Raw genomic sequence first — 12,489 nt, 5'->3', positions numbered from 1 at the left:
GGGGGGGGGGGGGATAGTTAAAATATGCCTGGTGAGAATGGGCGAGTTTTAGGCAAGTTGCAGCAGTTCTTACAAAGATAGTGCTGTTAACCCTCTTTTTGTCCTGTGAGGTAGTTGTCCTGAAGCTGTTGGTTACTGCTGAGAGAGTAAAGGGAAGTTGAGACCAACTGGCAAAGGAAAAAGCAGATAAAAGAAATCCTAGTCAAGGGGAGAAACCTCTTTGAGAAAGATGCATACAATGGAAAGAATGAAGAAATAAATTTCTGCAGTTGTAACAGTGTCTGGCAGTCGTCCTTCTGCTTATGTTCAGTTCTGTGGGCTGTGAGGAGTTGTTCTCAGGAGGGTCTCCTCTCTGCTTCTTGCCTGTGGTGCTGTAGATCTTCAGAGCCTTCCCAAGCTAATGTTACACCACTATTTCCTGTAAAGCTTTAGGAGATACTGTAGTACTCCATGTCTTCTCCTTTAAACTCTACTAATATCATAATTATTTCACCAGCCTTGAGATGGTGGTTAAGAATGTGTATAGCAAACTGAGGCTGTCAAATAACGTAAGTTTCCTTCGTTAAGCAAATGGTTTCCAGTGGTGACTTGACAGTGCCTTCTCTGGAGGTCAGCATGCAAGCCATGAATTTTTTCAAGAACTAATTCATGTGGTTGAATTAAGAGTCTTGTGTTACTCTTTCTTTTTAAAGTTTGTGTCTGCAGAGTGAAGTGCAAGTAGAACAACTTCCCCACTGGTATTTTATTGCAGCTTTGACTCTTTAGTAATTAAATTTATTATGGGATATGTGTTCTTATGGACTATCTAACAGCTGCAGCCTTTTTCCCTAGAAACACATTTGTTGCCAAATAATTGTGTTCTCTATTTATTTATGTGCCTAGAGATAAAACAGTTTTACGTTCTATTTTCTTAGCATATTTTTTCAAAAGTTACTGTGGCATGTTCATCCAAAGCTACATTTATGAAGTAGATTCAGAAAAATAGTACAGTGCCTGGAACAGATGCTTGCTTTTACAAGGTGATATAGCATTACAGTTAAGAATTTTGGTGCAAAAGAATGAATTTTCATAATCTCTTTTTCTTTTAAAACAGCCTGGAGGCCAAGAACAGAGTGCAGCACTGGCTGTAGGTAAGAATTGAAACTTAACCTGTTTGAAAACTCTCCTGAAATAGAAGAAAAAAAAATCCCTATAATATGTCAAAAGGCAGAAAATGGGAGTGTGCTGAACATCAGAAATTTCTCTTCCAAGAGCTCCTTTTCCCTCATTTGCTTCTACGATTTTTGAAATTTCTATCGTTCACTAGGAAGTCCTGGTCTGTTAACTAATTTATTCCTCTCTGTGGTTGAAGATGCTAAACCAGGTTGCGTGCGTTTGGTTGGTTGCTTGCACCTCACCACGCAGCCTGGTTAGAATTTCGAAAACTCTTCCCTGTAGTGATATGAAGTTGTCTCATTGTTTCCATAAAGGTGGTTTTTGTGTGCACAGAGTATAGTAGTTTGGCTGCATTTAAGGACTTAGCCTCGAAGATTGTGCTTAAACTTCTTGGAAGATTTGAATTAAGAGATAATGTTTTGGTAATTATTTTTTTTAATTTTTTTTCGGTCTTTTTACTAAAAAGTTACAGTATAACTTTAAATCTCTTCCAAACCAGATGCCTATTGCCAGAAACCAGTACTCTGAACCAGCTTGAAAGACTGAAGAGGTAGCATACGCTCATGGTTTTAGTTTTGAGTTTTATAACCTGTTACCTGTCATCTAAGCTACTGCACAGAGTGTGAGAGTTAAACTTCATGTTTATTGTGCTGTGTCAGCACAGCCAGCTCTCTTCTGTCAGATTGGGAATGTAACACTACCAAACGTGGGGTAGAATTTATTTTTCTTCCGTTTCTGATGAGTCATTAAAAAGCTCTTTGAATTCTGGGGAGCTGATTAAATTGATTTGTCATCAGTTTTGTTGGCAGCAGTAGAAAGCAATCCCAAGTGCTGTGTCCAAAACTATTTGAATACTCCATTCAGGAGTTACGAATATATGGAATTATAAATGTGTTACTGAAGGAATTGTCCCACGGGGCAAACTTAACTAGAGGTCACTTTCTGAATAAGGTTAGAACTTGAAAAAAGGTTAATATCCAATAAAGCCTGAACCTTCAAATATGATCAAATTCCTAGGGAAGAGCGGGAACAGGGAGAGCATATATTGGTGGTTCTTCTAGGATGTAAATATTTGCAGGTCAAGTAATTTTCAGAGCCAGATGCGATTATGAAATGTATTCAGTATTCTTTAATGGCTTTTTGTTCTGCATATTCTGTACCTGTTTTTTCCCAAGAAATGCTGCGAAATCCTTGTGAGATGTGAACTTGTAGAGTTCAGAGATGGACTGGTGCAGGAAATCATAACTCTGCATGTTATTCTGCATACTTGCTACTGATCTTAATGAATTGTAGGCTGTATATCACTGGAGAATAGCAAATGTTCATCCATATTTCTAATAAGTTGGTGCAAATAAATTGGCTTATGATATCTTAAACTTATGGGACACCTTTAGTTGGATTTTAAGATTACCAGAAAATTTGAGGTGTGTTGGGAGGGATGGAAAATGAGATAGAAGATGATAGGACTTAGCACAGCTAGGGGAGTCTGGGCCAATGTGGTCTGGGGTTCTTGTTTATTTTACACTTGTTATAAAGCCTAACAAGAAAAACTATCCAGACTCAATAAAAGTAGTTGCTACCATGCCTCATGAGGCTATCTGAAGAAGTAACTGGAAATAACAAAGGTGGTCTTGTAAGAACTCTCTTGTGAAACTTTAAAGCAGTAGACAAGCAGTATTATCCCCTCTGCCCTGCTGAATGCCTGTCTGGTTTGTTACTGTTCCTGATACCAGATGGGATGGGCAGGAGTATCCCTCTGCTTGTCATCTTCTGTTGTACCATCAGTAACTTGATGTGCTTCATTAGCCTTCTGTAGTCTGCAAACATGCTTTGTCTGACTGGTGTTTCAGAAAAAGGAAACTCCACAGAACAATCAGAATAATCTGCTCTTCCAGCGATGTGTTTTGGAAGCCTTTGGGACTTTCCTCCCCTCCTTGGTAGTTCACAGCTGGTGTGTCCCTGAACTGAATTTGCAGATGGACAGTCAGTGTCAGGTTCGTACACACTGTGGTTTAGTCCTGTGACATTCCAAAGAAAACCCTTGAGATAGAATATGTCAATGAATATTTATATCCATCAGCTTGACGACTAGATAATTGGTCGTAGTATATTTCGTGTAGGATTTGCAAGCCAAGGCACTGAAGTGGTGCAATAGTTTGGAGTCAAACTAAAAGAAAACATTTTATTTGAGCACTAGAGAGCAATGAGGATGCTTGTACTCCGTGTCTGGGCACATTAGATGGCAGCATTGCCATGGCTGTTAGAGTCTCCGTGTGACTTCACCCAGCTGGGGTACTGAAACGGATGGGCGTCTGGTTCTTAGAGATGGGATTTCAGCTAGTTTGAAAGAAAACACATTTTCAAATAAAAGCCTTGAAGAGGAGTTCTCTTTCCCAAGTGAAATGTCAGTTAAAAGGAGGCAGGTCAGCTGGACTAGACACTACAGGGAAGTTAGAGATTGAAAAGCTATTTTTTCTAGCAGTTAGATAACACTTGCAGGTTTGGGGGTTTTGTAGTTGTTTTTGATTTTATTCTTTACACTAAGATGAAAACCTGGCAAGAGGAGGACTTACCGTACAAGTTAATGTTATTGTAGAGTTGCTTGGGGGTTTTTTTTGGAGATGGGAGTTTGATAGGTGTTAAATTCCAGGCTGACATTGTTGAAATACGAAACTTTCTTGGTAACGTGGTAGTACAGAACAATTTTAATAGTCATACCATCTTTTGTAGAGTAAGAAGCTTTTTTTGTAAAACAATAAAAAGCAATCTGTAATTCTACCGCATCTCTTGTTAAATGCTTTTTTGCATCTTTGTGTGTCTGACAAAAATAGAATGTTCTCAGCTTACTCTGAAAAAAGGCTTCAAGATCAGCCGCTGTTTCCGTGTTAATGTCACAGCATCATGGACTAAATGCAGTGTTTGGGCTGGGAGGAAATAGCTGGCTGGGGGAGTTGTAAGGCACCACGATGGTATGAACACTTTTGTTAGAAGCTTCCCTTTCTCTGGAAGATCACATTGTAAGGTGGTGACCTCTGTTGGAGGATTTACAGAACTGCAAAAGGCTTTTAAGATTTCAAACTTTGAAGGAGAAAGCAAAATGGAAAATGTATTTGAATGTGAATGTCCCTGAAGTAAAAAAAGTATTTTTTTTTTCTTCTGGTGGTTGTAATATAATTGAATTAAAAGGAGTGTTATGTGTAATTAAGCTAGAAAGCTTAATTAAAAACTTGAATAATTTTGAAAGAGGAAAGCATATCTATTATTTTTTACCCCGAGCTTCAGTCTTGGAAGAATAGTGCAGTTACTCGTTGAAGGGTAAATCAGGGCAGATTTTTGGAGCACAGTCTCTCCTCTTTTCAATACAAGCTCTGTTTTAAAAATAAGAGTAATCCTTCCAGACAAATTGGGTTTTATTCCAGACTTGTGTGGGCCCACTTAGTTATTTTATTGTAGCTCCTGTCAAATAAGTTATTCAGTGTCAGCTGTGCCACTAAAATATTCCCAAATTAACAAGGCTTTAAGACTGCCTCTTCTAAAGGCGCTGTGGATTCTTCAGTGCCTTTCCCTTGATTTCCTCTAAGTGGAAAAATGGACTGAATAAACACTGACCTGACCGTACTTCACAATTCTGGTTTTGAGGAATGTGAAGCCTTTTTTCACTAGACTATTTTCCCTGGCAGGCCTCCATTTTCCTGATATGACCAGTTTTGAATTCGGTTTTGTTCAGAAAGGAGACTTTATTGATGATGTGTGATCTCAAAAAAAGTACCTTCAGTTTCAGCTGAAACAGTTTATTGTACCAAAGTCAGTTTAACCAAAAGAACTGACATCAGAGGCAGCTTTAAACAGCTTTTGAGTAGCGTGAATACTTACTTTCTGATACAAAACCATTTTCTATCTGGCAGTATAAATTGTATTTGTACTATTCAGATAAGATGTTGATGATTGAAGCCCCAGGAGTTCAGTGGAATTTTTTTTTTTTGGCTTGCATATCTATTAGTCTTGTTATGGTTGGTTTGTAGTTAGTGGCTTGTGGAAGAAAAACCACTAGGTGTCAGGAGTGGAAAGCTGTGCGTTGGTCTTTGCATAGGTTTAGCCTGTCAAGTATGTTATAAAAGTGTATATAAAAACTGATGAAACCTTACATTTGCTAAACAAATTGTCCAGCAATGAATGAAATTGTGTTTTATGTAGAACTGGTGACTGGTGTGGTACTTTGTTTGTGTGTATTTGATTCAGCAGTTAGATGTCAGTATCTGAACTGATCCAACTGATTACTGTTGCTATGAAGTCTTGAAAATGAGACCAGCTTATCTAAAACTTAGCATATTTTAAGCGAATAGCACAAGGCTTCTCCTTCCTAAATCAGAAGCTGATGGTTTCCATGTGTTGGTCTCTGTTCCAGACTATGAGTGATAACTACAATTTTTTTGCTGTTACCCCAATAATTATTTCTTGCCTGGACAACCCATTTTATTACTTTGGGATTTTGCTTAATGAAAGATCTTTATTACTTTAAACATCACTAATATCAGTAGTAAGAATGAGAATGTATCAGAGAGATCTAAGCTTTTCCAGCGCTATTCAGAAGAGAAATAAATGTGCATTAGACTGGGAAAAATATGTTCAAATCCAAGGAAAAAAATACAGCTTTTGGGGAAAAGTGATTCCCTCAATATAGTTTACAAGCCTGTGTCCATCTGCAGTGCTCTCTGGCTTTTAAGGTTGAGAGCAGAAATGTTCTTGCTGCTCGGGAAGACGAATGGCTTCGTCAGGAGAGAAGAGGACACCGGATCCAATCGGCTGTTGCTCTGTGATGCCGTGTGTTGCTAAGGGCTGGGTGGATTCAGCTGATGTGGGCAGCCACCCATTCACTGTTCTGTTTGTGTGTGTGTTTTTTTTTTTTCTTTTTTCTCCTCCCTGTTTATGGCTAGATCCCATAGGCAGAAAATGTTCAGTAAGCCTTGAAACAATTGCTAGGCTGACAGGATTATTATTCTAGAAAAACAGCATAGTGGGACATTCAGCTTGGTTTTTGTTTATGTAGTAACTCTGTAAGTGTTGTAACACTCTGTTGCTATACTATAATGTTAGGCTTTTAAGGCTGTGAGTGTTTTTCACATACTATTTTACCCAAATACCTCTGAATCAGGTTTATGCCACACATACATGACCAACTGAAAATTGAAAAATTAATCCCTGGAAGAAAACATTTGCTCTTTCATTAGGTTGTGCTTTCCACATAACGCTGTGCTTAACTTCCTCCTCCGGGCTCCAGAGCGTGGATATGAGGGTTTTGTGGAGGGCAGTTTTCATACTCTGAATATTCCTGTTCGGTGTTAAGCTACGTTAAAAGTAATCCTGGGAATAGAGTGTGGTTTTCCAAAAGGTGAGCTGATGTTTTCTTGAAGTGGGAATTCTTCAGTGGTCACAAAGACTTTTTTTTTTTAAATCTATTTAACTGGGGTTTTCAGGTTAGTTTGAAAGCGTGCTATTCTTCTGATAGAACAAAGCTGAATTAAAAATGTTACCCATTCTCTGTTCTGTTTGTGTGTGTGTTTTTTTTTTTTCTTTTTTCTCCTCCCTGTTTATGGCTAGATCCCATAGGCAGAAAATGTTCAGTAAGCCTTGAAACAATTGCTAGGCTGACAGGATTATTATTCTAGAAAAACAGCATAGTGGGACATTCAGCTTGGTTTTTGTTTATGTAGTAACTCTGTAAGTGTTGTAACACTCTGTTGCTATACTATAATGTTAGGCTTTTAAGGCTGTGAGTGTTTTTCACATACTATTTTACCCAAATACCTCTGAATCAGGTTTATGCCACACATACATGACCAACTGAAAATTGAAAAATTAATCCCTGGAAGAAAACATTTGCTCTTTCATTAGGTTGTGCTTTCCACATAACGCTGTGCTTAACTTCCTCCTCCGGGCTCCAGAGCGTGGATATGAGGGTTTTGTGGAGGGCAGTTTTCATACTCTGAATATTCCTGTTCGGTGTTAAGCTACGTTAAAAGTAATCCTGGGAATAGAGTGTGGTTTTCCAAAAGGTGAGCTGATGTTTTCTTGAAGTGGGAATTCTTCAGTGGTCACAAAGACTTTTTTTTTTTAAATCTATTTAACTGGGGTTTTCAGGTTAGTTTGAAAGCGTGCTATTCTTCTGATAGAACAAAGCTGAATTAAAAATGTTACTCTTGTTAAAGGTACAACAAAGACATTATTAAGTAAGTTTTCCAGCCACTCACCAGTTGCAAGCAAAATCCCTGTTAATGTACAGTTTTGCTTTCAGGTGCGAGAGGGGGAAATGTCTTTGGTGCTTGGCTGAATTTAGTTGCATGGTGTATTTCTATTAAATTTCCCCTGGGCTTAGCTTAGGAAGAAAACCTCTATTGAAATGTGTCAGGGGTGTTTTCAGCATGAAGGGCGTGCGTGCAAGACTTGTTTTGAAAATATGCCTTTGCTTTCCGCTTGTCTAATCATGACACTACACGCACCATCATACGACCCCATAAGGCTGTAATGGGCCAAATCACTGTAATGCAATGTGGCATTCCGTATGTCTTCCTCCACAAGTAGGTCAAGTTCAACCCATGTTCTTGGCTTGTGCTCTGATTTCCCATAACCTGCTCCACGTGGCTCATCTATTGTGCTGGAGCACCAAGCACGCCAGGAGGCATTCTGGGCAGCTTCACAGGGACGGGCAGTTTTTGGACAGAGACTAGTGGGTTTATTTTTTTTTTCTACTCTGATTTTATGATGCTGGATTTATGGCAAGAGAAAACGTCAGTGGTCCAAAGTGTGCTTTTACTGAATCCTACACTGTTGGTTTACCTACTGAGTTACGTTTGGACACTGCACTATAAGAATCTTAAAATCAATAAGACCCTGGGGGGGAAAAAAGCTTGTAAGGTTTTGATATATTCTGAATGAGAATACCAAATAAAATTGGACAGAGGTTGACAGTCTGAAGCTGTGTAAGAACAAATAGTCGGTCACCTAAACTGTACTTAAGGCTGGGCATGTGAATGTTTTGATGTTGGTGACTGCAATATGCAAAATTCTTCTTGGTAAGGATTACAGCTTCAGTATAGATTTTTGTCCCAGTTGCACTGGCACAGTTGTGGGTCAAAAGGTGTGTTATCACCCACAAAAGTCACCTCCAGTCAATGATCAGAGTCACTGGCAGTGCTGGAAGATGGCCTTGTCTAGACAGTGATTACTCAGCATCAGGGCACTTTAACTGGAGCCACATCTGACTTTCTAAAACAATAATTGTACTTACTTCAACTGAAGCTGTGGACTTTAAAAGAAGTTTAAAGAGTGCTCGGTAAATCGGTATGCAGCTGTGGTGGTTAATTACCAAGATAAGTCTTCGTAGAACTACCAAAATCTTCCAGGCTGGTGATGCTTTTAAAGGGCATCAAAGAGCAGACAAGGGTCCTGGAGGGAACTGTAGTGGCTAGTTCTGCAGTCTGTTTCTTTAACACCCAGATTGTCATAATTTTTATATTAGAGCCAGTAGTGGACCTTCTTGCATGTGTTTTGGGCCCAGCAGAAATGCAAATGAAGAGCCATCTTGAACAAAACAAGAATCCCTAGTAAATCTGGACTTTTCAGAAGTGTGAGGCACCCGGGAGCTTGGTTGCTTTACTGTAGATTGATGCAGGTGCCCTGCAGACATAGTAGCCTCTCAGAAAGCTCAGTTTTCAAATTCTCCTCTGTAGGGTTCCACCTTGAGTGCAACAGGAAAGCTTTCTTGCTGCTTAGCTGTACCTGTTGAAGGAAAATAATGTACAGAAGGTTAGAGTCTCTGACCTGAGCCATGGATGTCGACCTGCAGCTGCTTCCATGCATCTGGGCAGTTCCACACTGACACCATGGTCTTGTTCTTAGAAGACCATTTCAAAGCTGGAAAAACTGGAGCTTAGCTTTGCCAGAAGAGTAACTTCCTGTCTGTTAGGTCTTAGATTCATTACCTTAAATGCTAAGAAGGGAGAAGGTGTCCTCCCAGGAAATGCTGAATGAATTGTATTTTCTCAATTTTTTTCTAAACTTGAGTTTTCAAGCTCTTTTTCTAGCTGCTTAAAATCTTTTTGGATTGCAACTTGGAGGAATGGTCATTTTCCCATTCATTTTCACCAAATCTTCCATTATTAAGAAATACTTGAGATCCTTGAGTAACTGTTAAAATTTATTCTTGATGCAAGTTTTAAAAAAAAAAATAAAATACTGTGCTCGTCCAGTTTCTGCTAGATTTCCATTCACTCCATAACTGAATATGTGGTGAATGTTTTGCTGCTAAGAAAACAAATGTGATTATGTCCTGTATGCAAAACTGGGACTAAAGTTTATCAAGTTTTTTCTATATGCTGAATGCACGAGGGAAGAGATCTGTTATGAACTTTATTGTGAACAAGTGTTCACGCAGCTTTATATTCATGTAAAATGAAATGTATTCCTATATCACATGTTGTCATCTTGTTGCTGTTGAATTAATCGAGCCTTCCCATCTTGAATTTTCTCTCCTGTTCTGGGGGAGGCTGTTCACTGAACAGTTACTATTAGATCAGTTGCATCTTCTTGAATTTGTTTCATATCTGCTGTTTCATTGTACTGCCAAACCTTTTATCGTGCTTTGTTTGTTAAACTCTCCCCTAGAAAATAAACCATATATTCTTACTGGCAAACTTTTCCGAAGGATGAAGATCTAAATGAAGGTATTTGTATTACAAAGCTGAGTCCCTGACTGCTTAATAATTTTAGGAAGTGGTAGGGATTCAATTAAACAATCTGTTCTGCAGTGCTTGTGTGCTTTTCTGTAAACTTAACTTCAAAATATTTCAAGCCTATAACCGTGCCCCTGCTCTGACCTTCAGAAGTAACTATCCAATATGAAACCATATCCCTGACCCTGTAAACTCTTAGGAGACTGGTTAATATCAAAACAAAGGCACAACCTACACAGAGGCATGTATTTGAGGTACTGAAAATGTTTTGGGTGAGGAGGGGATAGTGCAGCTGAAGAACTGAAGCGTGGCAGTGATTGTGGGTGTAGTTAGTTCTCTTTAGGCAGTTGACACCATTCACTGCTCTGTATTTGCTACTTGCTTGTGAATTGGAATTGAGATATGTGATACACTGCTCTGAGAATGAGGTTTGGAGTTTCAATCTGAATCTACAGACTCAGTTACCATTAGGTAGTTTGCACTTTTTGGATTTTTATTGCCCCTGTTAAAAATACTTGTTTAAGAATGCCTCTGTATTTTGGTTTTTTCCAGATTATGAATGTCTTTGTCCTTGGGAGCAGTTCATGGACGAAGTAGCTCTTTCAGTCCTGTGTTAGAGAACGTGCTTGTGAGGTGCAGAAAAGTAATTTCTCTGCTTTCTGATGTTGCTTGTTTACACAGCGTCAGTGCACATGTAGTATTTGAAGAGTTCACTAAGCCATGGAATAGAAAACTCTGGAAAAGCTGCCTCTTTGAAGAAACACATTTTGATGGATGAGTTTTTAAGACAAGTGTCTAAACTGGACAACCTAATTTAAAATGGATGTTTCTCACAGGCTTAGAAATATGATCTGACCTTCCAGAGAACCAGGTTCAAGCAGGAATTAGATTTTCTAGAGGTTCAAGGAGGAATTTGAATGGAAAAAAGCAAACATACACCTAGTGATGAAGTCTATGGGCAGAATCCACTGTGATCAGTTGGTTTACACTCAGAGTTGCTTTTCTGCAACTGTTCATTCTGTAGAAGTAGTTGGAGCACAGGCTAATGAAAGTAGTTATTGGAGCAAAGACTGAGTAATTTTCAGCAATCTGGAATGAACTCCCTCTTCCTTCTCTAGCTTTTGTTGATTGTGAGTTACTGCTCAATCTTGTGGACCCTAAAAAATAGATCACATGATGTTCTTTATGTGCTTTTTCCTCACACACCAGTTGCATTTTTCTTATGGAGTTCAAGAAATGTGGCAACACAGGCCTTGAAAATTTGTTTTTCCAGACAATTTGTTTTGACTTAGTGTTGCTTCAGTTTTCTTGATTCCTAATAAATTAACAATTCTTACTGTCATGCTACCTCCTTCCAAATAAACATCAGTCTTCAGTAATAGTAAAAATCAGAGGGGAAAAAAAAGGGGGGAAGGGATACACTGGTATATTGGTATAGTTACACTACTTTAAAACTTGATTTTTCAATCTTATGCTTGAATCTAAAAGTCAGACTGTTGGTGGCTAATTAAATAATTTGAAATCAGATTTATGGGTAGTGTCTTGTATTTGTCTTGGAGCAGTGCTCCAGTGAACTCCTGCTGTTTCAGGGCAATGGTTCTTAAATATGTTTTCAGCCTCTAAAACAAGGGGGGGTCCTTGAAAAGTCTGCCTTGTTATGAAATGCAGTTTTCATAGTCCTACTCAAGGTATTGATTTCTGAGACTTATGGTAACGTTTGAAACAGTTTCATTAATTTATCTGACCTCAAGTAATCTAATGACTACTTAATTTTTCTTCCACCTTTCATTTCTTTTAGCTGGGATGTGACAGCAAACATAAGAAGAACTGTTGAAACCTGATTATCTCCTGGTTTTGGAAAAGTCCAATAACTTGTGTTTAACTTGCCACTTCAAGTGATTTGACAGGAATAACTGTTCATTGGCCACAGATGACTGCTACTGAGAGGCTTCTCAAAATTTATTTTGGATTATGAAGAGATAGTAAAAAATGAGGCTTATGATGGTACCAGTTTCATTTGAGATTGCTTTTGTCCTAAGCAGTAGTGGCTGCTTTGGCTGTGTAATAACACAATTGCTCAATCATCATAGGTAACGTAACTCTTTAAATGTAGTAAACAAAGATGAAAAAAAACCCAGAAATTCAGATCTTTATTTTTGTCAAAGCTGTAACTCTGAACGTTTTTCAATGATCACTGCTCCCTGAGCAGAAGGGGAGCGGAAACGTGCCGTACAATGCACATTTCCTACTTCCTACCAGAAGGTGATGAACCCACAATGTGCAAAACTTGACGGAAGCCCAGCTCCAGCGAGCCCCAGGCGTGTACTTCAAATAGGAAATGGTTATTGGAACTAAATTATTTTGCCATTTCTATTTTTAGGTTTGCTGGCATGGGTAATCTCATTAAGGTGCTAACCAGGGACATAGACCACAATGCAGCACATTTTTTCTTGGATTTTGAAAGTAAGTCTCTCAGCCCTTCACAGCTGGTGCATTTCAGACGGTAACAGTAGGGTTGCTCATACCTGCTGCAGTGAGGGCCAGGGGACTCGGTTGCAAATCTGCAATTTGAAAGAGTTGCATGTGTCTTTTTTTTTTTCCATTC

General features: G+C 38.8%; 1 protein-coding gene across 4 annotated transcripts in view; it reads left to right on the top strand.

Annotated features, from left to right (window-relative positions):
- Window positions 1-12,489, top strand: part of FAM49B (family with sequence similarity 49 member B) — a 40,141-nt gene that overhangs the window by 10,667 nt on the left and 16,985 nt on the right. The window contains exons 2-3 of one of the 4 annotated variants that reach the window (XM_014965448.1): window positions 1,094-1,130; window positions 12,265-12,347. The exons of 1 other annotated variant lie outside the window; for it this stretch is intronic. In XM_014965448.1, the coding sequence (XP_014820934.1) occupies window positions 12,275-12,347 (73 nt within the window). In that variant the 5' untranslated portion in view covers window positions 1,094-1,130; window positions 12,265-12,274. Of the gene's footprint in view, window positions 1-1,093; window positions 1,131-12,264; window positions 12,348-12,489 lie in introns of those variants that run through there. 2 more of the 4 variants (XM_014965445.1, XM_014965447.1) reach the window with 2 other exon arrangements.

This window comes from Calidris pugnax, unplaced genomic scaffold (assembly GCF_001431845.1).
Source record: "Calidris pugnax isolate Ruff unplaced genomic scaffold, ASM143184v1 scaffold41, whole genome shotgun sequence".
Taxonomy (NCBI): domain Eukaryota; kingdom Metazoa; phylum Chordata; class Aves; order Charadriiformes; family Scolopacidae; genus Calidris; species Calidris pugnax.
This window is presented reverse-complemented; position numbering and strand designations above follow the sequence as displayed.